At 38.2% G+C, this 25765-nt stretch overlaps 1 protein-coding gene across 6 annotated transcripts in view; it reads left to right on the plus strand.

The window, feature by feature from the left end:
* Positions 1 to 25765, plus strand: part of kto (mediator complex subunit kohtalo) — a 62203-nt gene that overhangs the window by 15779 nt on the left and 20659 nt on the right. For all 6 annotated transcript variants that reach the window (XM_089248468.1, XM_089248470.1, XM_089248469.1 and 3 more), the window contains exons 10-25: positions 916 to 1036; positions 1813 to 1959; positions 2145 to 2244; positions 4383 to 4678; positions 5055 to 5181; positions 5369 to 5760; positions 11242 to 11353; positions 11720 to 12345; positions 17327 to 17490; positions 18887 to 18995; positions 20702 to 20832; positions 20929 to 21039; positions 21161 to 21302; positions 21554 to 21680; positions 22213 to 22470; positions 24026 to 24146. In XM_089248468.1, the coding sequence (XP_089104594.1) occupies positions 916 to 1036; positions 1813 to 1959; positions 2145 to 2244; positions 4383 to 4678; positions 5055 to 5181; positions 5369 to 5760; positions 11242 to 11353; positions 11720 to 12345; positions 17327 to 17490; positions 18887 to 18995; positions 20702 to 20832; positions 20929 to 21039; positions 21161 to 21302; positions 21554 to 21680; positions 22213 to 22470; positions 24026 to 24146 (3084 nt within the window). The remainder of the gene's footprint in view (positions 1 to 915; positions 1037 to 1812; positions 1960 to 2144; positions 2245 to 4382; positions 4679 to 5054; positions 5182 to 5368; positions 5761 to 11241; positions 11354 to 11719; positions 12346 to 17326; positions 17491 to 18886; positions 18996 to 20701; positions 20833 to 20928; positions 21040 to 21160; positions 21303 to 21553; positions 21681 to 22212; positions 22471 to 24025; positions 24147 to 25765) is intronic.

Genomic DNA, 25765 nt, shown 5'->3' on the forward strand with positions numbered 1-25765 from the left:
GCAAATGCCCAAAAAACTGTCAGGCAACAATGGTTCCTGAGCCCAACGGTCACTTTCGGAATGTTTACTTGGGTTATTGTGGCTCCTTAACAATGTGTTTCAGACATGCACATGCCTTTACAATAGTTTGCCTCTTCTTTGATGCTGTCAGTTTATTCTTTTATAATGGTTTGTCACTTTTCCAATCGTCCCAGCAATTGAAGAAACCCCGGGTATTTTTGATAGTATTCAAATAAAAGTCAATTTATGAGTACAGCATATTTTAAGCGGAGTAGTTTTGCTCACACCTACAGCGATTGTCAGAAATTGACATTAGTCTGAAAATCACTATAGGTTTCCATTTTTTGAAGGTGCCCCAATTTTTGTTTATAGAACAAACTATTCAATTTCCTTTTGTTAGTTTCAAACTTTGAACCTGTAGTCAAATACTTATTGAATATATGTAACTCATAAGTTGATAACACTACATTCTACTACTTAACCCTGCACACACATCTTAACCATTTCTCTGTGAATTTCTAATGATTCAATCCATGCTGAAACAAGTTGCGTGCATATATGTGTGGTCCTAATGTATTCACATTATCAGAATTATGTGCGCTTCATGTTCTAGTAGTGTTGCCATCTGTATAAGTTAAGATATGACTGTATATCGCTACTGGGTGTTCCTTTTTATTAGAATCCTCTTGGATTGTCTTAGTTCAATACTCTTATTAAAATAGACTGTGCAAAATGTCAGGACAATTCTTAAATGATTTTTTCGTATCTACCTTAAGCCATCACACTAGAATAATCATCACATGAGGTATATTGTTTAAAAATTAATTTAAATTATCTGTAAAATTATGGCTTTATGCGATTTCGATTCTATGGCACTTGGCTTCTATGTAACTCTTTCTCTGTACTTGTGTGAAGGCCGCCTACGTCATCAGCACAATCGCAAGCAACTTTCAATCCTGTCACTGCAAATATTGTGGAGTATTTGAATTGCCCTCATCATCGAAGTGTGGTCCTGTGGCTTTCTGCAATTTTACAGGTGTGTTACTTTAATTTCTCAATAACCATTTGCAAAAATAAAATTCTTCAAGTTCATGAATTGTAATGGTTGTACAGCCTTGGTCAAAAGTATTAGGCACTTTTGATTTATCCCAAAATTTTAAAATACTGTGCAAACCCCCCTTGACTTCTCTTTTATGGCCAAATAACGATTTCTCCTTATATAATAAATGTATGCATTTCAAACCCATGATTAACATTAACCCCTTTTTTATGGATGAATTTTTTTTTGTCTGGGTGTTGCGAGGTGTTTTACTATATCTAAGAACGAAGCAATACAATGCAGCTTTGAAATTAATATTTTTCTATTATCTTGGTATTAAGTGATTGCGCTCTCAACCTGTGATTCTTTTTTAACATATTTGCCACCATAGCCAGATAGATACGGTGGAGGTCTTCCGTAAAAAAATTATATTATTTGCATAGACAGTGGTAGAAATTTCCCCCTTCCCCATATTTATCCTTGGTGTCATTGGAAGAGGAGCCTGTATCCGTTTATGCTTGCTGTTCGGCAAATTATTTCCAAAAAGTTGTTCAATTATTTTGACCAGTCTGCAAGTGTAAAAAAGGTTGAAGAATACTTTTCTAGTGCTATTTAGAAACATCAAACTGGCATATGCGCTTCGTTTAAAAATGGTTTTTAACGTTGATGAGGTTCAACTTTGTATTTTTTTTAATATCTACTCACATTTATTTGACGTTGAAATAGCTCAGTATAAACATTTAAATTTTAATTCCACCTGTTTTTAATTCTAGATCATAACTTTGGAATGTCCCAGTGCTTTAGTTTGGAATCATGTAGGTGAAGGAAAAAGTAATTTGGTTTTGAATGGCTCGCCACTGGATCACCTACCCTTTGCGCCATCAAATCTTCCTATGCCATTGAGACCTTACAATGCACAGGTACTGCATGCGTTTATTCAATAATTTAAATTATTTGTTTTATTGAATTTTTTCTTATGGCTACTCTTTTTTTGTGTGTCATTGTTCACTTGATTTAAACATTTAAGTGTAATAATCTTTTCTGTCTTGTATGAAGAAATTATTTTATTCATTTGTTTGCATCAATGTGTTATTTACAATTTTAGATTCGTGCTGAATTGAGACAAGCAGAGGAGCAGATAAGACTTAGAGGTAGGGCAGCTGAGGTGCGGTGGTCATGTGATAAGTGGCAGCAGACAGCTTTAGGTAAGTCAATGACAGTGTGAGGTTGACATGGAGTGCATATTGATATGTGTGTGGGACTGCTGACGGAAGAGCGTGTCTCAAAAAGTTTTACAACTACCAGAAAGACTGCCAAACCTCAGCCTCCCCACCACCCTATTTACTTTGGCTTAGTCAGCAGAATCAGTCATTTCAAACTACTTATATTCTCTCTTGCCCCCCCCCCCCCCCCCCCCCCCGTCCCACAAGACATACTTCTTCCAGTAACAGTGGTTAGATTGCAAGAAACCTGTAATGTTTCGGTTAAATGTTTGGACAATGCTTCTAAAAATTATTCTAAGTTATTGTGTTATCATCAGGCAGAGGAATTTTTATTTCTCCACTTATTTTTTCTTGGGAATAACTTATGGCGATGTGCTGCTGCTACTACTACTACTACTAAACCACACATGTACCTCGTTCATATTCCTCTGCAGAACCTCTAATGAATTGGTACATGCGGGAATGTGTGTGTACGTGTAGTGAAACCTGACGTGAAGTTTGCTTCTGTGTAATGCTTGTTATGTGTAGTGCTGCCATCTGCCACCAGTTTTTCTAACTATGAGTGAAGTGTAATGATTGAATAATTAATCGTTATAGGCCTGTTGCCCTCTGTGGCGAGACTTTTTAATGGGGAGATCGGCTCACATTTGCGCCTCGAAGTTGGGAACCACAGGAAACCAACTTCAGCCGACCACCACTATGGCGATGTGCTGGCACCGTTCAGAATCACTGGCCTTATGACTACTAATCAATACTTATTGTGTTGATTGGTGGTTGTATTACATTAAAAACCTCAGCCTCAACATTACAGGTATTATTGAAGAGTGGAGGGTGTGTGTGTTTAAATGCATAAAAAGGATTTTTTAAAAAGTGTTTAAACCTTGATACAACGTCCCTTATGGGAGTTGCTTGCCTGGTTCGAAATATCCAGTAATAAGGTGGCAAACGACAAGTGGAAAATGATTGCAAGTAAACTTTCGCATGAAATATTATTTATTAAATTCAATATAAGGTTAGTCAATTTTAACAGTAGATTAGTGCAACATGAAACCCACTATTTGACATTAACAGAAAGATACTGGCTCCCCAATTTATGATCATCAACAGTCAAACTTTTATGCTGATCGTACATCCGATGTTGTTAGTCACTTCGACGTAGCTTTTCCCCGCAAGTATCAGTGAAGGTCTCTCGGTTGAGAGCCGGATCGTTTCGATCAGCACCAGGAGGCCTCTCGGTTGAGAGTCGGATCTATTCCAGAAGTGGCCTCTCGGTTGAGGGCTGGACCACCTTGATCAGCTCCAGGGGGCCTCTCGGTTGAGGACCGGACCACTTGATCAGCTCCAAGGGGCGTCTTGGTTGAGGGCCGGACCACTTTGGTGTCACTTACTATGTGTAGCCTTGACAAGGCCAGCTGCTACGTCTATTATCAGCAATGAAGAATTTTGACTGTGAAGATTAATTAATGCTTTCGATTCCGGACCTGCCGGGAAACAAATTCAAATACTGTAAACTATTTCATTTTAACTAATTATCAGCTTATTTTCCCAGCCTAAGACCAATGGATACGGTAGCAAGACGGTGAACCGTCCTACTAGAGGGCTTCAGTTGAAAAGAACAAACAAAGGATGAACGCAGAGTCAGACCTTTTACAACGTACGGCCGGTATTTAAAGGAAAAACTTCCAATCGCACGTGTCTAACCAAGCCAATCAGCTTCAAGGTCACCTCATCTGCATGTGATCGCAGGCGGACATCATCACGATCGGCCTTGATTGTCGTCATAGGATCACCGCTGCCAATGAATAGTAACAATATTTATGACAACAGATTTACGTAACGGCGACTACAGACTTTTATGCCGGGGGACCATCGGCACATTACATTAAGAAATTAAAGCATGTTCCCATTTAAAATCTAAAACGTGTATATTTGAAGATACTCTTACATTATGCTTGTTTTGGTATGCAAGATTTTTTTCCACAATACATGCATGTTATATTTATTAGATTGGCACACTCAAGTCTTAAAAATTACTTAAACATGCATGAGCTGCTATGTCAAACTAAACATATCATATTGCTTTCGTTATTATTTACTTGTTGTGATATATTTATTTCCAGGCTCTACGATACAGCAAGTACTGAATGCTCTAGATGCGCTTGATCGGCATAGCTTCGACAGAGTAGATGGTAATAACTCTCTTGATGTTCTGTACACCAAAGTCTTCCCTTCTTCAGGCAACAAAGAGAAGTCCTCATCCAGCAGCACAAGCAGTGTCACTGAAATTTTGCAGCAAGACGAATCAGTCGTCCGATTACTTTGCGAGTGGGCTGTTACAGTCAAACGATATGGGCAACATCGAGCTCTAGTAGTTGCAAAATTGTTGGAAAAACGGCAATCAGATTTGAGTTCTGAGGTTAGTTTCTCGATTCTTCATGGGAATCAGGGTTCTCCTTGACTTTTTATCAGTTGTAGCAATTTGGCTAATCACATGGAAAAAGTTGTAGCCAAATGAGAGAGAATTTAAGCCAAATTGATACGTCTTAAAATGTGAATTCCAAAACAACTGCATCAAATGGCTGATTCAAGAATTAAGAGGCAGAATAGACACTTGTGATTTGGCGAATTCGATCTTTTATTTATTTGCTAAATGAAATATTTTGTCACGATCAGCAGCGTGAACCCTGATGGGAATTTAGCAGTTTGTTTCTAAGAGAGACTTCTTGTATAAATCTGTTATTATTTTATATTAGTCTGTTTCCTTTACAATTTTCCTATTATTTTTTCCCCAGAAATTTACAGACGCAGATACAGCTGATGAAAAAGATTCTCAAGATTCTGGAGGTCAAATCCCACTTAGTCTTCCCCTGTATCAAAACCTTTTAGTAAATTTTTTGGATACACAAGCCCCTGTAATAGGTATGTATAATTATCAGTTCTTTATTGTAAAAAGTTATAAGATATGTTATATTTTGTGTTATATGTGTGTATGTGAGTGAGAACAAAAAAAATTTTAATTTGCTGAAAAAATAATCAAATAATATTATTTGAGTAGTCAGCATTATAATGATAATGAATATTGTTTTGTGTTTTTTACTTGTTTCAGATGAAAAATCAACTTCAGAGAACAAAAGTGCGTTTGCAAATCTGGTTCTTTTGTTCGCCGAGCTCATTCGCTACGATGTCTTCTCGCATGATGCTTACATGTGTATCCTGATATCTCGGGGCAGCTTTGTAAATGCTGGAGGCTCTCAAGTTGCTGGGAGCACTGTCGGAATACCTGCCTCCAATAAATCAATGTCAACTCCAGAGCCATCACTCACGGGATTCATGCCAGATGTTTCTCGCGGTTTGTCCCCTGGTCCCGGAAGCAGTAGCTGTATGGGTATTGGAGGAATGTCTGGCCTAGGGATACCTCCGATTGGTGGGAGGCAGCAAGAATCCTTACTGCATATGTTTGAACCTCCTGACAACCGGACAGCAACTGTCAAACATGAGGTAATGATTTCATAATTTTTTATGATGAACATGGCTGCTTGTGGTTAACAGTAGGTGAATATTTAATCTCAGAGCTGCGCTAAAATATGTTTACAATTTTAATTTCCTCTGTATAGCCTATAGCACAGACAGGAATTCTCACTGAAATGAAAACATTTGGTATATTGCATAGCTGCTGTCTCCATAATTTCTACCCTATCTCCCGGACTCCACAATCCGGGGATAGGGTTGCTGAAATTGCAAAAATCCCTTTTTGAGGGAAAAATTTACATGGGGAAACGTCTGTCAACTCTGTACCTCCCCCCCCCCCCCCCGAAAAACAATGCTGTATGCTTAAATCACGGCTAAATGTTTTATTTTGAGGGGAATGTTAAGTGAGGGATAAATGGAATTTGCCAAAATCCTGAGTCTCGATGCCATCACAATACTCATTGAAACAGACAACTGCTACACGTGCTTACTACCGCAATAGCGCTAATTTACATAGTCCGCAGTGTGTGATCCTACCCCCAGCACATCCGTTTTCTGATGCTGCTTACGTCAGATATGGTGAGCGAACCCACAAACGCATTCAGCGATCAACTGACATCCTCCTTTCATCTCCTCTGGACTTAGAGCCGGCATGCGTTTTTCGGGATTTTCACCTTCTCAACGTGGTGTGTGACACCATGTTCCATTGTAATTTTGTTTGTTCCCTCTTGATGTGTACTAACAACCCTCAGAGTTTGTCAGTCCATTAACAAAATACCCTGTATATACAATGAAAAAATTATCAAAACCTTCTAAGTATTTTTCCTCCTCCAATTTACTCACCTGCTCTTTACAAGACAGCATTAAAACTTTTTTTTATTGTAGCAATGGCTACAGCATGGCCAAACAGACATGGTTGTACAAAATGTTCGGTCTGCTGGTGAGAGAGAGAGTCAGATATAAGAGATGGTTACCATTTGTGGGGTTCAAACTGTTGTAATTATCGTGGATTGATACTTTGTTTTGGAAACCATTTCATTTCATTTCATTCCGTGCACCGCCCAGGCTCTATCGACCATTGTCAATTTTAGCCATTGCCCGGATGAGGGGCTGGGCGATGTCGGGTGCTTTATTATGCATATAAAATATAAAATACATGAACATTGAATATAAAAACACATTATTTAAAAAAAAAAAAAAAAGTATATACAGATTTAAATATTTCTATTATACAATTTATTCCGATGAGCTGTTCTGATGTCCTTTCCAGCTTTATTGAGCCCGAACCCCCTGTTCCTCTCTGTGGCCAAGCGCCAGGTCCTGGACCCATGTCTTCCCTCGTTGGCTTGTTGGCTAGTGTGAGCCCTTCGTGTCACATTGGTCCAACCAGGTGCCAGGTCCTTCAGCATGAGGGGAGGGGGTTGTTCGATTATTCAAAAGCTCCTCAGCTTTTGGTTGGGTGCTTCACAGTTTAAACACTGATCATTGGGACTTTGTTTCTTGATTACTCTTTCACTGGATCATTCTATTTGAAGTCAGAGTCTTCCCATATTTCGACCGCTTCTTCTCTCTCCGATTGCTCTCCCTCTGTGTCGTATTCTTCGTCTTCTAATTCTTCTATTTCCTGGGAGAGTACCCTATCAACGCTGTCTTCGGCTTCTGCCCTTGCTCTCAGTCTTTCGCTCCTCCTCAGTTGTTGCGTTTCATGTGGAGTCTGGATGGTCTCATCCCTCTTGGTGTGGAGATGTTCCTGGTTGGCCTCTAGGAATTTAACCAGGTCCTTGATGGTTTCCATTGCTTTTCCATCTCTCTCCATCCTTTTGAACCATTCATGCTCCAACTGAGGGAGCGGCTTAACCAGGTGGAAATCTGAGGTCTTTTCGCACTCTGTTGTGTAATGCAATGGGCTTCCGATTCCTCCACACAGGCACTTGTCATTGTTTGAGATCCCGAAGCGGAGGAAGTGGGTGGGGAACGGCCCGTGGCCCGAGAAGAATATCGTCTTCTCTCTGCTCCAAGGTCTCTCTCTCCACTGTATTTTGGGCAGGACCCTATGGATTAACTTCCCATGTGTGGCGGGGTGGTCCCAGAATTTCTGCCACTCTCCAAGGATGTGAATCTTTATTATCCTTTTTGCAGTCGCTGCTGGAATCTTCTTTTCCAGGAGGATCGTACGGCTCAAGGTTGCTGCCTTGGCCAATCGGTCCGCCTCCTCGTTCCCTTTTTCTCCGACATGGCCACGAACCCAGTTCAATTGGATGTTTGGATTTTTTAATAGAGCCCTGCGGACGGTCCTGGCGTCCTCGTGTCTCGTGAGGGGGGTCTCTTATGGCTTCCAGGCTGGATCGGCTGTCTGTGTATACTTTGGACTGGGTCGTTGTGTTTTCCAAGCTGCTTACCGCTTCTCTTAGAGCGAAGAGCTCCGCCTGGAAAATCGTGCACCCTGTCAATATCCTCTGCTTCCACTTCTGGGTTACTACGTCATCCTCGTATCTCACGAAGGCAGCACCCGTTCCATCCTGGGTTTTAGAACCGTCTGTGAATATGGTGGTTCCTTCGTATGAGATAGGGCCCGTTTCTTCCAGGGTGATGATCTGGCTCTCCTGGATGTCAGTGGCGGGGTGCACATCCCAGCCTATCCTTCTCTGCTCTAGCTCACTCCACTGGTATTGGGCCTCCCCCAGACTAATGTTCCTCTTGAGTCTTGTCACCATGGCTGCTTTGGCGACATACTCCGTCTGAAGACTCAGTGGGGGAACTCCTGCGATGGCCTGCATGGCTGCTTTTGACGTCTTGTGGTAGGCTCTTGTGAGAAGGTGCAGGAAACCTCCCTGCAGGCTGTCCAGCTGCCTCTTGAGCTTCTCTGATGGGTCCTGGTACCACGCAGCAGCTCCGTATGTTATTATCTTGATAGCCACCTGGTCGTACAATATCCTTCTGAGCTTCTGCGTTAGTCCCCATCTTGGGCCTGCCATGCTCGCCAATGTTTGAAGGTTAGCGTTCGCCTTGGCTCCCTGGGTTTTTACGTGTGATATCCAGTCCAGGTCTTTGTCCAGAGTGACCCCAAGATATTTCATCGTCTTCTTCCATGGGATCCTGGTTCCCTTCATCCTTATCTTGGGTCTCTTGATTCTTGAACTGTACCACAGGTAAGAACTTTTTTCGATTGCCGGCTCCAGATCGTTGTTGTGTAGCCAATTGGCCATCTGATCCAGAGTCCTGGTGGCCTTTCCTTCCATCTCTTTCCATTTCTCTGTGGCCATGACTATGAGTATGTCGTCCGCAAAGGCCTGGACTCGTACTCCCTCTTCCCAGGACTGTTTAAGTAGGCCGTCCACCGTGACGTTCCACATAAGGGGGCCCGAGCACGAGCCCTGCGGACTACCTCTCGTTTGGTCATGTTCCACGAGCTCACCTCCCAGCTCCATGCCCACTTTCCTGTCTTTCAGGAGATGCATCAAAGTCTGTGTTAGATCTTGTGGCGCGGGAATCTGGGCAAAGATCTTTCTCAAGTTGGTGTACCGAAGTGTATCGAATGCGCCCTTGATGTCGATGGACACCAGCGCCACGTGCTTTCCTTGTGTCCTGGCTTCCTTGATGTCGTCGACAACATCACAGAGTGCTTCGTCCGCCGATCTTCCCATTCTAAAACCATATTGATTCTGGTGCAAGTATTGGTGTCTCTCCAAATGGTACATCACCCTCTGGACTAGGATCCTTTGCAGAATCTTTCCGGCGTGTGGGAGCAGGGTGATTGGACGATACGACTTTATGTCGTCCACTGGCTTTCCTTGCTTTAGGATCAGAATAACCTTTCCCCTCTTGAAGACCTTGGGAAATCTCCGCAGCTCCAGACACTTGTTGTAAAGCGCGGTCAGGAGCTCCGGGTGCTTGCCATTAATCGCCTTCAATATGGGCACGGTAAGCCCGTCCGGGCCCGGAGCCTTCTTGTTACCTGTCCTGCTCAGCGACCGCTGTACTTCCTTCTGGGTGATGTTCGGTTCCATCGGGCCAATGGGGGGCTTTTGGTGGTTCTGGCCCCTTTCTTCCTCATCGTCTGCTTCTCTTCCCAGCTCCGCCTCGTCAGTCGGGTACAGGGTTCTGAGTTGCCTGGCTATGGCCTCTTCCATCGTGTGGTCTTCTTCTCTCATGATGATCTGGGCCGTGTTTTCTCTTCTCTTGGCCGTCACTCTGTAGACGTTGCCGAAAGCATCCTTGCCTTTTTCACAGTACTGACGCCATCCTTCAGTCTTCGCTTTCCTGAGCATCTTTGTGTACTGTGCCTGGTGTTTCTTGAATTCGATGCACCTGGTTGTCTTGAGTTCTTCTTCTTTCGCCCTCTTCCATCGCCTGTGTCTGGCTTGCAGGTGCTTCCTCTCTGTTTCGAGTTGCTGCGTCCACCAAGGTGCCACTTTCTTGGTTGGTGGTTCTTTCCTTGCCAGAGTCTTGTCCGCCATTTCTCTGAGGCAGTCTATGACCTTTTCAGCGGCTTCGTCGAGAGTTTCTCCGTTGTCCGCTCTCATGATCCTTCGCAGGAGCTTAGGGATCTGGGCCGCCACCCTCTTGACAAATTTTTCCAGTCTCCTGATGGACGAGCTATACCTGGGTTTTGGGGGTACAAGACCTTCCGTACGCCACTGGAAGTGGATGTATTTGTGAGAACCATGGGTGACTTCATCTCCGACATGCCATCTTTCCAGTTCTCCGGTGTCCTTCCAGAATGTCTGGTCCGGCCACCCCCTCTTCTCATTGTGCTCGTAGGTCGGTACTACATTGCCCCTGCTGGAAACCTCAGTGATGTAAGGGGGGGGGGGGTCTTAGATGGCTTTGTGTAGCATAATTACCATAAATTTCATCCAAATTTTGTTCAGTGTATTGCTAGGCCAGAAGAGTCCTATGATTCTGAAACAAGGTTTTGTTTTTGTGGACGGAGTTGAACCTACTTCGTGGGCCAGAATTAGTGCACTTCACTATGGGGGGGAGGGGGGCAAAAAATTATAAAAACATTTTTTAACCTTCAATAACAATCTGTTCTGTTATGGGCAATTTTTTTTTTGTTCTGCCGTTGCTTGCAAAAGAGGGGTTTTACTGTACTATTTCCCTCATTTTTTTTTTTTTTTGGTGGGAGGTTATTAAATATGAGCGATAACATCAAATAGACAAACCAAAATGTATTGAAAACTTTATTTTTGTTTTGGAATTAAAAAAAATATTTCTCTTATGTTTTCTTATTGTTTTTCTTGGATGGCCCGTGAGTTACATAAAGGAAATTATGGTTATTTGTGCATTGAATACTAAGCATTTTACATAAGCATACTGCAGATTCTAAGTAATATTGTAGATTTTAAAGTGAGGATCATTTTATGCTAAATTTGTTTTCATGCCGGAAGCTGGAATCTTCACTTCTATTCAAACTTTTTTTTTTACTTGATTGGTGGTGGGATATATATATATATATATTACTTTTTCTTTGTCGAAAGAGGCAAATGAGTTTACGAAATTCTATTTTAGCCACCTTCTTGGGATGCTCAAATGGACATTGATGAGGATGGTCTTGATGCAGATTTGGGTAAATTGTTGCAAAACATTAATGAGAGCCAGCAAAACATGAGTGATCATCCAGGTTAGTAATTTCTTCATAGTCATTATTATTGTTTTTCATATAGTTAACCTATAATGATACTTGTTTTTATAAGGATGTGCGGTGGGATTGGGTAAAACGTTTTCTGCAGCTATTCTGTTTGATTGTTTAGAATTGAAGATGCAGGTGATGCACACGTCTGTAACAGGTCCGTCATTTCAACTCAATGTATTTATAATTATATATATATATATATATAAACCATTTTTAGTGTATTTTCAAAAGCCGGGCCCCCCCCACCCAAATGATGGGGCCTGGTTTGTAAGTATATAAATTTTTGCATATTTTTTTGCTCTTAGATTTTGCCTTTTTAAAACCTGTTGCTCTATTTTTCTCCCTGATCTGTAGATTCGGTTGGTTCTGATAAGGATGAGTCAACACCACTGAATGTTTCAACACCATTAACGCATCCACCTCTGGTACCCTGTTACACGCCAGGTCACGAAGGAGGACCCTCATCTGTATCTAGTACTGCTAACCTGTCGCTGTCTCATTATTCGGGTGCATCACAACAAACAACCCTCAGTAACACAGCTCGCCACCTGCTCTATACAACTCATTTCCCGCTTCCACCCGATGAGTCGTCATCTCACGATTGCAATCAGAGGCACATCTTACTTTTTGGCGTAGGTAAAATACGCGAAGAAGCCAAGCATGCACTAAAGAAGCTAACAAAAGATATCTCCAAATTATTCAGCAAGAAAACATGCATGGATATTGCTGACAGCGCCAAGGTGAAGAAAAACATCAAAGAGTGCTTTAACTTTGATTCGGTTGTTACTCGGTTCCAAAACTTATCATACTTTGATCAGCACGTAATAACCCAGTCCTGTGCCACAACTGTGATAGAGATGCTTAGTGGTTTTGCTTCTGGAAGTTCAAACTATCTTCCTCTAGTGGAGTGCATAGCCTTTCTTTTTGAGCTGATGGAGATGGCATTGAATGTGCATGGCCTGTTGGATTTCATAAAACAGGTCAGTCACTGCAGTAAATTTAATAATTTTTTTATGTCCAATTAAAGTGTTCAAAACGCATATCACTCAACCCAAAATAATTGATAAGAATGAGGTTTTGACGATACACACAAAAGAAACCGGAGTTTTTAAGTAGGCCTACGTTGCACACACCATGCTAGTTTTTAAATGCAACTATAAATCAGGATTATTTTTGTAACCTTTCGGGAAATAGAAAAAATCTACTATCTGATGACATGAACCTGATTACATAGCTGCCAAGTCTCCCGAATTTTAGCTTCATCGCTCGATCTCCCGAAAAGTTCTTAAATCTCCCAAATTTTTACGAAAATCACAAAAATCCCTAATTATCCCTAAAAATTCCCTACTTCATTAAAAAAAATCCCCACTTATGAAAACAATCCCTAAGGAATTTCTTGTGGGGCATGAAGCCTCTTTTTTTTCCCTTTCGAAATGACGTCACACGTCGTAAATGGGGAAATTCCCTTTTTAAAGAAGTTTTACAAACCCTCTGACGGTAACAAGAAAGTTGTTTGTCTTATCGTGCAGGGAAATGGCTTAGCAGCCAATAGTCCTGGATAATAATTGAAGATTATAGTGACGCGCATATGGTCAAAATTTCTTTTGTTGAAGTTACGTACGTGCGATATAACAAAGCATGAATAATGATAAGCAAAAACATATTTAATCAATTTTAAAGATATTTATTCCGATGAATTTCCTTTCATCAAACGTTCCAGAAGAGGGCCGCCTTTTCCTTTTTGTACAAGTTGTGTTACGGACATAAACATCGGTCATGGAAAGACTGCCATCATCAGTCGTGAAGTGAAAAAAAAACATCAAGCAAGTGTCACAAAAAGTCAGTGTTCTTCAAAAATTGACGGTGTTTTCCTTCATCTTCCGATGATTTTGGGGTCATTCGCGCAGAATGTTTGTTCACAGCGTTTCTGATTGAACGCAATATTTATTTTTACATCATTGAAGTTTTGGCCTCCGATTTCACTTGTTTTTTGCGTAGGAATTTTATTCCCAAGGGTTTAACTTCCATGTGTGTAAAATCCCTATTTTAATTTGACTTCAGTTTTTGAGTAGGGATTTTATTCCCTATGCTTTAACTTTTATGTTTGGAAAATCCCTATTTTATTTGGAAAAATCCCTATTGTATTTATTAGTGAGTGGTTTTAGCATAAAATACGGGTTTGCGCGAAAATCTCCCGAATTTTCATTTTCAAAAGTTGGCAGCTATGTGATTATAACATTATGTATCCCCACACCTAACTTTTGTACTGTCCACTCTTCAATTCAAACCTGTATGATAGATACCAAAATTTGTACCTCAAGATTTCATATGCTTATTTTAGTGCAGAGATCATCAAAATAATGTATATTTGGTCTATATATGAGGCTGATCATATTTCAATACCATGAACTTTGTTTGCACCTCTCTCGTTCATATGTCACATAGGTTCGGTCCTGATTTATTTCTGTACATGTGAATAAATGATTATAATATTTCACTTAGGCCTATATAATGCTCAACTTTGATAATACAACATTTTCAACTTGCGCATTAAATCTCTGGCGTATTATACCGGTTGCCTCAATCGAATCCTATGCAATGAATTGAGAGTAGTGCAAATTTGTTGTGCTAAAAAATTATATTTGTGCATACTGTTATTATGTTTAACTTATGATTAAAAATCGTGAAGTTCAGGGCAATTGACTACTGGGTGGGAAATATGATCCATCTGGTTGTTGAACACTTTAGCATCAATATAAAAGTGATGTATTTTGTCTCATACAAATACAGGAGATGCATACCCATATTCTCAACGAAACTATTTCAATGGCAACAATATATTTTTGAGATTTTTTATTTTGTGTCCATGTTTTTTTTCTATTCTTATCCCGCAAAGGAGCAAGGACTGAATGCAACCTAATGAAAGAATTATAGGGTAGGGGGAGACTGTTTTATCTTGGAATTCTATTTTTCAAATCAGTTTATACCGTAAAATTTCACTGAATTCATTTTTATTATCTGTATACTGATGAGACATCTGATGATATTTAAATTACCTTTCAGTGTAATTATCAATATACCTTCGATGCTTGATATAACAAACCCCCTTCATCCCTTCTAAAACGCGTGTTATATTGGGGGGGGGGGTCGTTATATCAAGAGTAAAACATATATGATAGTTGTATGAAAACATTTAGGACTTATCCTACTGGTCATTATAATGGAATGGTCACTATAACGAGCACCGACTGTACACAAAATAGTAACAATAATGGAGGTAGGAACATATCTATGTAGATGAAATGCATAATTATTCTACATTATACTTGTAAAAAGGAAAATTAAATGTGTTTTTAAGTCTTTAGTTCTTTCAGTTCCTTCGATGCTAGGATACAACATCCGTGATGTTGACATTTACTGTATCTGGCACTGATGAGCAATAAAATGTTTTTTCGACTCCTCTCATAAGGAAATTCACTTGGTAAAAGTTTTTGTTGGACACATCCACACTAAACTTTGTTTTTTTTTCCCAACAAATTTAAACAGGAAAAAATTGACCAAAGGCGGATGGAAAAAGAAGAAATGGTGATAGCTGAAGTTTTTTGTGGGAGAGAAATATGGAAGTAAAATTTATAATATAAATTGTATTTAAAAGCAAAAGAAAAAGTATCAACAATTAGTGTAAGTTGGGTATTCCAAAAAGTGAACCAGAAAAATTTCAAGTTTTATACTCTTACAAATACAAGGTCACAACAAGCAAAATGCCCAACGAGGTGGCTTAGAAAAAAGATGTCCATAACAAATATGAATGTCATATATTTCTAAATTGAGGTACACAATTTTTTTTTGTTTCAAGGTACATGATACTACACCATTTGCAGGGCTCCCACTCCTACTTTTTGGTAAAATGTCCTACTTTATAGTTTTTGTTCTACTTTTCTAATTTTTTTTTTACCAAATCCTATTGACAAAATTTGTGCAATTGATTTTAAAATTGAGTAGGAAATCATTGATGTGTGGCCAAAAATAATACAAATGTAGTAGATTGATTTATAATGATTCTGCCAAAGCAGAAATTGTATTGTTTTTCAGGTTATATTTGGGGGTTGTATGTGAACCATCTGATTTATTAATTTTTCTTTTGCTTAGTTTGAGGGTTCAACAAGTAAAGTAGTCATTAAAAAACTTCTGTCTGGATGGAAAAAATAATTTTGTATTTACTTTTCATGGTCTTTTGGACACTAACTAACATTCATCATTCAAAATTATAGTCCACATTTTGTGTATAGGTAAACAACAGTTTGAATTACAAAGCAGTTAGATACATAGGCCTATTCTAGGTTTGGTGATTCTGATACTATTCAATAGCATACCATTCAGTCGTCTTCTATATTTTTATGGCATGCAGAGGCACAAATAATATTTACAATACTCAGCAAAGAGCTAGAAGTGAAAGTGCTTCATTTGTCAAAAGCGATTACACTGGTATTGAACAGTAAAATGTAAACAAATCCCTTTAAAAGACATGGAAAATGTAGTAAAACCATCTGGTTCACCTTGACTTTTTTACATCGCACGCTTATTTAAACCTTGCAATTTACACATTTTTTACTGTGCTTTTTGAAAGTGGTTTCAAAGGAATGTCATTTTTTAAAAACGTACATGCCTTCATAATTTGCTGTGTGCATTGTCGAAGAGAGTTGTCAGACTGGACTGTGGAAGACTCCAAAAAAGAATGTAATTTATATTGTGAAGAGAGACAGAAAAGAATTATCTGTCACGCTTCTTTGAGCTTATAATCTAAAGCTCTGTATATATTTTTCTAATATTGTATTTTTTAACATTTTTTCATTGTCTTTTTTCATCCAACATGTTTTTGAGAAGGCAGGCGTCGGGGAACAAGGGTTGGCATTTTTAATGCAATTAGGCATAGCCACCCTTCAGAAACGCCTATACTTTTCGAACCATGCATGGGGTTCCCCAGATGACGACCCACTGCATAGGTTCTATTTCACTCTTATAAAATTCAATTTTTTCCCCCCTTTTTCTTAAAATAATTCTTTTTAGTATATGTATATATATATCCATATACAGGATACATAAGTAATGGGGCATATAGCATTTTACTGGTGAACCGTTGATCCTAGATGTATATTTCCAGTTAGAAAAAGTATCCAAATAACGTGTAGTACTCAGATATGTCATTCATGTTGCAAGGGGTTGTGTAGTTAATAAAATAAAAATGTTAACTTTTTATCTGGACACATTTTTCAGCATAGGATGTCGGAATGAAAAGTTAACATTTTTATTTTCGAATATATTGCACTTATAAAAAGTTTTAATTTTTATTTTAATAACTATACAACCCCTTGCAACATGAATGACATATCTGAGTACTACCTACACATTATTTGGATACTTTTTCTAATTGGAAGCAGGGCCGTAACTGGGGGGGGGGGGGGTTAGGGGAACTGCCCCGGGCGGCAGTTTTAGGTGGGAACAAAGAACACCATTACGAAATTATAGAATGTAAAAGTTGTGGAGGTGGCAAAATAATATTTGCCCTGGGTTTCAAAAATCCTAGTTACGGCCCTGATTGGAAGTATTCCTCTAGGATCAATGGTTCACCAGTAAAATGTGTTACCTATGCACCCTCTATATATATCCTATACGTTAACCTTTTGATATAACGACTACCAATATACTGTCCATTTTCGACAGAATGATGGGAGTCATTATAACAAGCATCAAACTGTATGTAGAAAGATTGATATACCCTTATATTGCCCTGGGTGTTAAACCGCAGTTATTGTACATCACTGATTATGATTATTTTGCTCTATTATTAATAATGACATATTTAAGAATCTTAATCAAGACATTTAAAAGACATTTAATTTTTGTTGAATTAATATTTTTATATAACTACCTATATATATATATTTTTTTTTTTTCCTTTAGCTCCTCAAAGAATTAGTTGATGTGGAAGTGCAGCTTGTTCAGAAATCGTCAGCTTTGGCTGGAACTTATGCAACGTCTGTTGGCCTCAGCATTGTAGGGGTGTTGTACACATATCACTGCTTCTTGTTAGTTTCACAGGAGCAAACACTGGCAATCTTTGAAGGGTGAGTAGATTTTAACGATAATCCAGTGAGAGATATTGGAGTATTGAATTCACGCAAAACACAGAAATTGAAGTTGAATTTTAATGAAGACCAAATAACTTTGAATTCTGGCCTGAACGAAAGAAACACAAACACTGAATTTAAACAAACCACATGTTGCCATCTACAAGTAAGCAAAGTATACCATGGTTAACAGTTAGCATTTATTTTAAATACAGTCTAACCTCGTTAACATGAACCTGCTTACCATGAAACTGGTTAATGTGAAACGAATTCTTAGCCCCTTCGTTCTCTACGGCACTATAATGTTAATAAATATGCTTAACCCTTTAAATGGGAAAAAAAATAACCTTTTAAATGGAAGATTGTTTAACGTTAAAGCATTTGTCACCCCGAATAAAAAAAATATGATTTGTATAAAAATTCTGGGAAGGTAAGGGTTGGGTGAAGGTCATTAATGAAATTTTTGATGTCAACAAAATTACAACCTTGTGAACAGCGTATCACCTGGTGTTTGAAGATGCACCACTGAATAGGAATCGTGTTGAAAATGATTCAATGTGTTGACAGCAAAACCACCTTTTCAGTGAATTTGTTAGAAGTGATGGCATTGCTTAGAAGTGCATGGAATTCTGTCACTTCTGCAACAATTAAGAACTGCTTTCGGCATGGTGTGAAGACAAATGCTGTTGGAAACGAAACAGAAGAACAAGAACCGTCTTTGATTGAAAATGTTGAATATCACGGAATTCTGATGGCAGATTTGAAGAATACGTTGAAGTCGGCGAAACTGTTGATATTCAGACAAACGATGACATTATCGCTGCATGTAAACCAAGATCTGAGATGAACCAGAATCAGATGATGAACCAGAAGCCGACTTTAGATGCAATGTTTCGGAAAATCGAGCTTCAGAATTTTTGAAAACACTTAGGAACTTTTTAATGAATCAAGAGAACACTTTCTCCACTTTGAAGAATTTGAATGACATTGAAAAGTTTCTGCAACTGTGTACTACAAAGAAAATGAAGCAGCAGGCTCTCTCTCTCACACACACAGGTTTTTTCAAAAAAAGATTGAATGTTGCTGGTATGTAAATTTTTCATTTTATAAATTGTGAAAAAAGAGCATTTTAAAAGAAAAAACTTGATCAATTCGGTGTATTATATTTGTATAAATTTGCACTCTATTCAACTTCTGACTAAAACAAATAGAATGTCAAAAATTCTCTTTCTGCCATGTTTAACGTGAAAAATTTTGGTGGAACCTTGATAGAGTTTCATTTTAAAGAGGTTGGACTGTATTCAGCAAGAGAAAGTGAGAATAGTGTACCTATATATTGTCATATATATTATTCATTAGTCTGTGTTTTGCACATTTTTTAAACTTTTGATAGGTTATGCAAAATAATGAAGCATGTTACCAATCCATCTGACTGCACGTCTTCTGAGAGATGTATTCTAGCTTATTTGTATGATATGAGCATTTCCTGTCACTATGTAAAGGTGAGCATTAAGCACTATGTTGAAATAATAAATAGATGAATATATGTATTCACTATATATGTAATAGTAGAATATATGTAATACACTCATTGCCATAAAAATTTGTGCACCCAGAAGAAGTCGTCAAAATGAAACGAAATTTTACACATGTAAGTACTACGTTGATATAAGTAAGTGATTAGAAAATCTAAGAAAAAGGATCATTTATTGCAGAAAAAAGTACAGATGAACAGAAGTTTTAGTACTCTGTTGGACCCCCTCTAGCGCGAATGCACGATGCGATACAAGCGGGCATTGAGGCATACAAGTTCCGTATGATGTCCTGAGACATCTCGTTCCACAGTTGCTGTAAATGCTCCTCTAGTTCGACCAACCTCGTAGGGGTGTCCAACTTGCCGTCCCAAATGATCCCAGATATGCTCGACTGGTGACAAATCTGGGGATAGAGCAGGCCAGGGAAGGGTGGTAATGTGGCGGAGGCAGTCTTGTGACGTCCTTGCTGTGTGTGGCCTAGCATTGTCTTGTTAAAAAATGGCTCCTGGGAGCCCTGCCATGAGTGGCAACACATGTGGCTGAAGGATATTATGGACGTACCGCTGGGCTGTCATTGTGCCATGGATCAATATTAGGGGTGATCGTGTATCGTAAGCAATGGCACCCCATACCATGACACCAGCTGTGGGAGCGGTGTGTCGCTGTAAAGCGAAGGCAGGATTGAAGCGTTCGCCATGGGGCCTCCACACACGAACACGATTGTCATCACTGCTCAAGTTGAATCTCGATTCGTCGCTGAAGACGACCTGGTTCCATTCCGTTGCAGTCTAATCCCATCGTGCTCGACACCACTCCAAACGGAGGCGTTGGTGGGTGGGTGTCATTGGCAGCACACGTAATGGGCGCAGCGATACCAGATGTCCTTCAGCCAGGCGCCTTGCGATGGTTCGGGAAGACACAGGGGCCCATAGTGAAGCTGCTGCCTGTGTCTGGATAGCGGCCAATGAGGCAGTTGGCTCTACGCATGCGTTTCGGATGATGTGACGGTCTTCTCGACGACTGGTCTGTCGAGGGCGTCCTGAACCTGGTTGCCGTGTAAATGGCATCTCCTCTGTCCACTGGTCCCAACACCTCCTCACAGTAAAATCAGAACGGTCTAGTTGACGAGCTACTCGCCGAGCTGACCACCCAGCTTCCATCATCCCTATGATTCTTCTCCTATCGAACTCTGACAACTGCTCATATGGTCGTCGACGGCGGCGTAACGGCATGTCTACCTCAGCATTTCCTTTGCAAACGATTAAATACACTCCAGCAAGCTCTGCTTACCTGTTTTATACTCCAAGGAGAACGAAGTTCAACGCTCTCTAGTGGCATTACGCAATGCGCAATCACGCTGCATTTCTAATCATTTGCATATCTGCCCGACATGTACTTTCAGGCCAACTTTCGTTTCGATCCCACAATTATTTCTTGGTGCGCAAATTTTTATGGCAATGAGTGTATATAGAATATATGATAGTGAATATATGTATAAAAGCAGCATGATACATCAGATTGAATATGCATGTTAGCTGATTGATCACAGGAAAAATATTTTCATTCTGATAACTGTTGTCTCTCACCTTGTATGTGAACCTTCATTTCTTGTATTTTTCAATATAATTTTATGTTCAAATGAGCATTAAAACTAACATTGATGGTTATTCTAGCCAAGGCATTCAGAACATTTCGGCAATATTCATCCCAAACTGAAGAATGTACTATATGGTGCAAGTATTCCATCTGCGCTCAGTCTTATATGGACCAATTCTATTATGAGTGAATACATCAATGACCCTAAGTGAGTTACAATCACCATGTGAATCCTTTTATTTTAATATTGATTCAAGATCTTGAATTGAGCCTACATCTTATGTCTTTTTTGCCCACATCATAGGAAAAAAGTCAATCCTCAGATCATCAAGCAGCTCAACGACCAAGCACATTTCCGTTACAGTTTTGTTTGCAATGCTGTGCATAGTGTGTCGATAGCCAAAGATGCTGATAGGTGTGTATAAATTTCTGAACAGTACTAATTTCAAATTGATATATATTTGGCTTTAATTAGTAAAGGTTATTCGGAGTAAAACTAATTCAGTTTATTGAAGTTTGAATGTCTTTATTTCCAGGCTAAATGAAATTTCAATTCTTTGTGCCGAACTTACTGCCAGTTGCTGCACCCTAAGTTTAGAGTGGCTTGGGGTTCTGAAAGCTCTGTGTTGCTCCTCTAATCATGGGTGCGGTTTTATTGATGTTCTCAAGAGAGTTGATGTGAGTAAACCCCATCTCTATCTTTTTTTCTTTTTTTTTTGGAAAGTGCCTCAGTACCTTTTATTTATCAATTGCATTAAAGCTAGTGAAAATTCATGGCTTATTTAAGAAAAAAAGGATACATAAGTTTAAAAAAAAATCTGAAGTTTAGTGAAGAAATGATGCTTACCTGTCTATTAAATATCAAAAATAAAATTCGAAGAGTTATTATTTTTGGTAGCTCATATAGTTATTGTTTCTGCTCAACACAGGTCGCCGACCTTTCCATTCATGACAATCTAGCTGTTTTCACTTCTATATTAGTTGCTCGTCGTTGCTTCTCACTCGAAGACTTTGTTGTGCATGTTTCTGTCCCATCGTTATTAGCTGCAACCCCTGGTAAGTGTACATTTACCCTTTCATTGAATTAATATTTTTTAACCGTATAATATGCAACTGCTCTGTAGTTCTCTGGATTTTTAACCTTATTAAGCATATTTTTACTCTTCTTTTTCCTTTCTTTTATTGATTTAAATTATCTTAATTTCTTACCTATAATTCGTGAATTAACGTTAAGAAACATATATTTATGAGTGAGGATTATAGACAGTTGCATATCATCTGTGAGATTAGAATAAATTCCAATCTTTATAAAAATTGACTCACCAAGGTTTTTTTTTTTGTTTCAAGATAAGGATGGCATGTGGATAAAAAAAATGTCAAAATCCTTATAAGAACATGACCTACAAACCCTTTCATCTCTTAATAATTTCATTATTGATGATTAAGACAGCAACCAGACATTTGCATATACAAATTTTAGGATTGAATTTTTCCCTCAAAGTAACAAAATTATATGCTATTGCAGATCATGGTACAATTTTGAATGAGAGAGGGGGGAAAAAATTAATTCTGAATTTTTCTTACATAGCTGGTGGTGGTGATCAAGATGCAGAGTCTGGGGCCAGGTTCACGTGCCACTTGCTGCTGAGATTGTTCAAGAAAGTTGAATCGCCTGTCCCGGGCGGTCATTATCTCGGAAGCTCACCTCATCCCTCTTCGAATACTCCTTCCCAAAGATTACACTACCATGTTAAGTTCCCTTGTGACAGGCACTTACTTTCTGCTGTTCACAGTGGGATGCGAGTAGAAGCTGTCCTTGCTGTCTTAAAAGCTGTTTTGGTGCTAGGTGGGTATGCTTGTTTGGACATGTTTTTATTGTTTCATAGGACATGTTTTTATTGTTTCATAGGACATGTTTTTATTGCTTCATAGGACATGTTTTTATTGCTTAATACACTGATATGCAAACATTTATTTAATCTCTATTACTTTGAAATTCCTTTGTTTTTGTTTTAATTGTGGTTGTTTTTTCTATTTATCTCAAGTTTATAAGATTTTATTCATGTTGTGAAATTTTATGAGCAGTCATGTGATATGCAAGTCAAATTAGTTTTTATTTTAGTCCAGACAATTACAAAAAGCAAACACTATTTGGCCCAAAGGGTTGATCTTTTCATGGGTGATAAAGAATAACTTACAAAATTTATGGCGACATTCAAATGCACAAAAATAAACAGCAATAATTAATAATCAATTTCACAATTTTTATTTTATTTTTTAAAAAACTACAGAAATGTTATTCCTTCCATTGTCTTTATACCATGATATATTCAACCAACACTTTCAAGAAAAAAGGAAAAGATTATAGTAAACAAAAAATCAGTTCAATAAACAATATTCCTACAACGTTAACATGGAAGAACTCAGCAAAACTCCCTACAGGTTATCAATGAAACATGATAAAAACTGGTTATATTAAGTGAAAAGAAATAAACTTTATATACTCTGTTTTTCCCTCCGTCCTTCTCTTATTCTTTCCTTAAATGATAGTGCTATCAATTGTCAAATGAAATTAACTGTTTAGTATCTATTATTTCAACTATACAATTTTTATACTTTATTAAACATATTGAATGAAAACTGTTGCTTATTAATATTATTAAATCCATTGCACAACCTTGGAACAAGAAACCATAAGGATTTTTTTGTAAATTGGTTGTCTCCGTAATGGTATATGATAAAAATGCTCTTCGCATAGTACTTCTTTGTGTTGTAGTTCTGCTGGGATACACCAACCAGTATTTCTGTGCATAGATAGCAATATTTCTATAAGTATAGCTGAGCTACATAGAAATGACTTAGTGATAATTTGCCTTGTGTAATATTGTTAATCTGCAGAATATCCCGCCAAAAATTATTACAAAAACAATTCAATAGGTATGTAGAATAGAATATGTATGTTCCTTCTAAGGCAGTTAATCCATATAGTATATCTGAAAACACCCATGCATAGTATACCCCTCTCAAAGTTGTATAAACTCATTATTGCTCTTAGTTTATTAATAATTAAATCATTATGACCTTTCTATTTTAAGTTAAATGAAATAACTAATCCAAGGTATTTAAAATTCATTACTCTATCAATGTATGTGCATCAGGGTGAAAATCATTGCATTCGTGGAATTTAATTTTGGTTATCTCTATATTATGATTTATTAAATTAAAAACATCCATTTGGTTTTATTTGTATTAAGTTGTATTCTAAGGCTTTGAAATATTTTATGCCTTTATCTTCAGATACCCAGCTCTGCATTGGTATCATTTGTATTCCACTTCATTTTTTGAAGACGTAATAAAGTGTAAATTTTTCTGACTTGCTACATTCCATTTTGTTCTTGCAGGAGATGCTAATCTAGTCATTAATGGCGAGTCAAAAACAAAGAGCGCAGGTCAAAGCAAAAGTGAGATTGTTTCTGATTTGTTGCAGCCAATGGATGATCTGGAATTTGATTTGGTTTGCCCGTAAGCATTGGTCAATACTTTTTGTACTTTTTTTGTGTTGTACAGTGAAACCTTGCTACAATGGTACTTGATATATAACGATAAATCCCTCTACCACAGTATTTTTCAAGTCTTGTTTGGAAATGTCTATACTCTAATGTTAAACTGCTGCTTCTCGATATAATGATTACACATCTACAATGATTTTTTTTTCTTGGTCCAGAGAGTGTCATTATATTAAAGTTTCACTGTATTTTAAATTTTTAGAATTTCAAATTATAAACATGAACTACAATTCACATTTTGTTATTAGGTAAATATTTATGTGGTTATTTGTTTACTTGAGGAAGCAGGTTGAACTGTGTACAAAGTATTGCAGGGCTTTAGCGTACCTTCTCGGGGTCCTGGGGCAGACATTTTCTTGGGGGACCCCCTAAAGAGAAAAAAATTATGCAAAATAAGTGTAAATTTTTTGTGAGGCCCCTGCCCCATTCGAATCGAGACCCTGGTTGCCCCAGCCTAGTTACAGCCCTGAGGTATTGTGTTTGGCATACTAAGTAATACCGCCAAAATTTGAAATCTCATTTGCTTATTAAATTTTGAAATGTATGAAAAATATTACTGAAATCACGTCTGCAATCAGTCAGATTTTAATATATTTTATTCTAAAGGGTATATTTAAGGTAAAATGAATGAGTCAAAAAATTTTGCTCTTCTGAGCAGTTTCAGATTTTATTAAAAATATTTTACAAGTGTGGCACTTATGTGCTATGCATTGTTTCTGATCCATTTCAGATTTTAAAATGAAATTTTTTTATAAGTGCCTGCACTCATGAAATGAATCATTCCATCCTAAAATGATATAAAAAGAGTTATCAAGTCGTGCTCCCTATAGTGCAAAAATTAACCAGCTACAGAATCTTGTGGTTACCAACTTCGAGGCGCAAATGCAAGCCGATCTCTCCATTAAAAAGTCTCGCCACAGAGAGCAACAGGCCTACAACGATAAATCATTTAATCATTACACTTCACTCATAGTTAGAAAAACTGATGGCAGATGGCAGCACTACACATAACAAGCATTACACAGGAACAAGCTTCACGCCAGGTTTCACTACTTGTACACGCACATTCCAATGTGTACCAATTCGTTAGAGGCTCTGCAGAGGAATATGGACGAGGTACATGTCTGGTTTAGTAGTAGTAGTAGTAGCTATAGAAGCTCAATTAAATGAATTAATTAAATAAGCAGAAAAGTCAGTCTTTTTTTCAATGATATTATAGTTTGTAACTTAGTTTTCCCAACTAAACAGCCTGAAAAAAGACTAGATTTAGTTGGAAAATAACCATGTTAGCAATACTGGTACCAAGAGAAGAGACCTACTTCCCGCAATATATTGTTCATCCTCAGAAAAAATTTTGTATATTTTAATTATGAATACTCATCAGAATGCTTCCTGCTGTACCGAGTGCAATGATATACAGTAAAACTCATATAAAATGATAGTGAAGGGGCCGCGTATAATCATGCAGGATTTATCATTATAGGTGAGAAATGCACACCTTAATGCTAAAGGAGGTGTTCTGGTAATATTTATAGGCAATTATCATTATATAGAGTATCGTTGTATAGGATTTTT

Source organism: Pholcus phalangioides, unplaced genomic scaffold (assembly GCF_987345545.1).
Source record: "Pholcus phalangioides strain wild (caught in Gottingen) unplaced genomic scaffold, Ppha-v1.0 ptg000020l_1, whole genome shotgun sequence".
Classification (NCBI taxonomy): Eukaryota; Metazoa; Arthropoda; class Arachnida; order Araneae; family Pholcidae; genus Pholcus; species Pholcus phalangioides.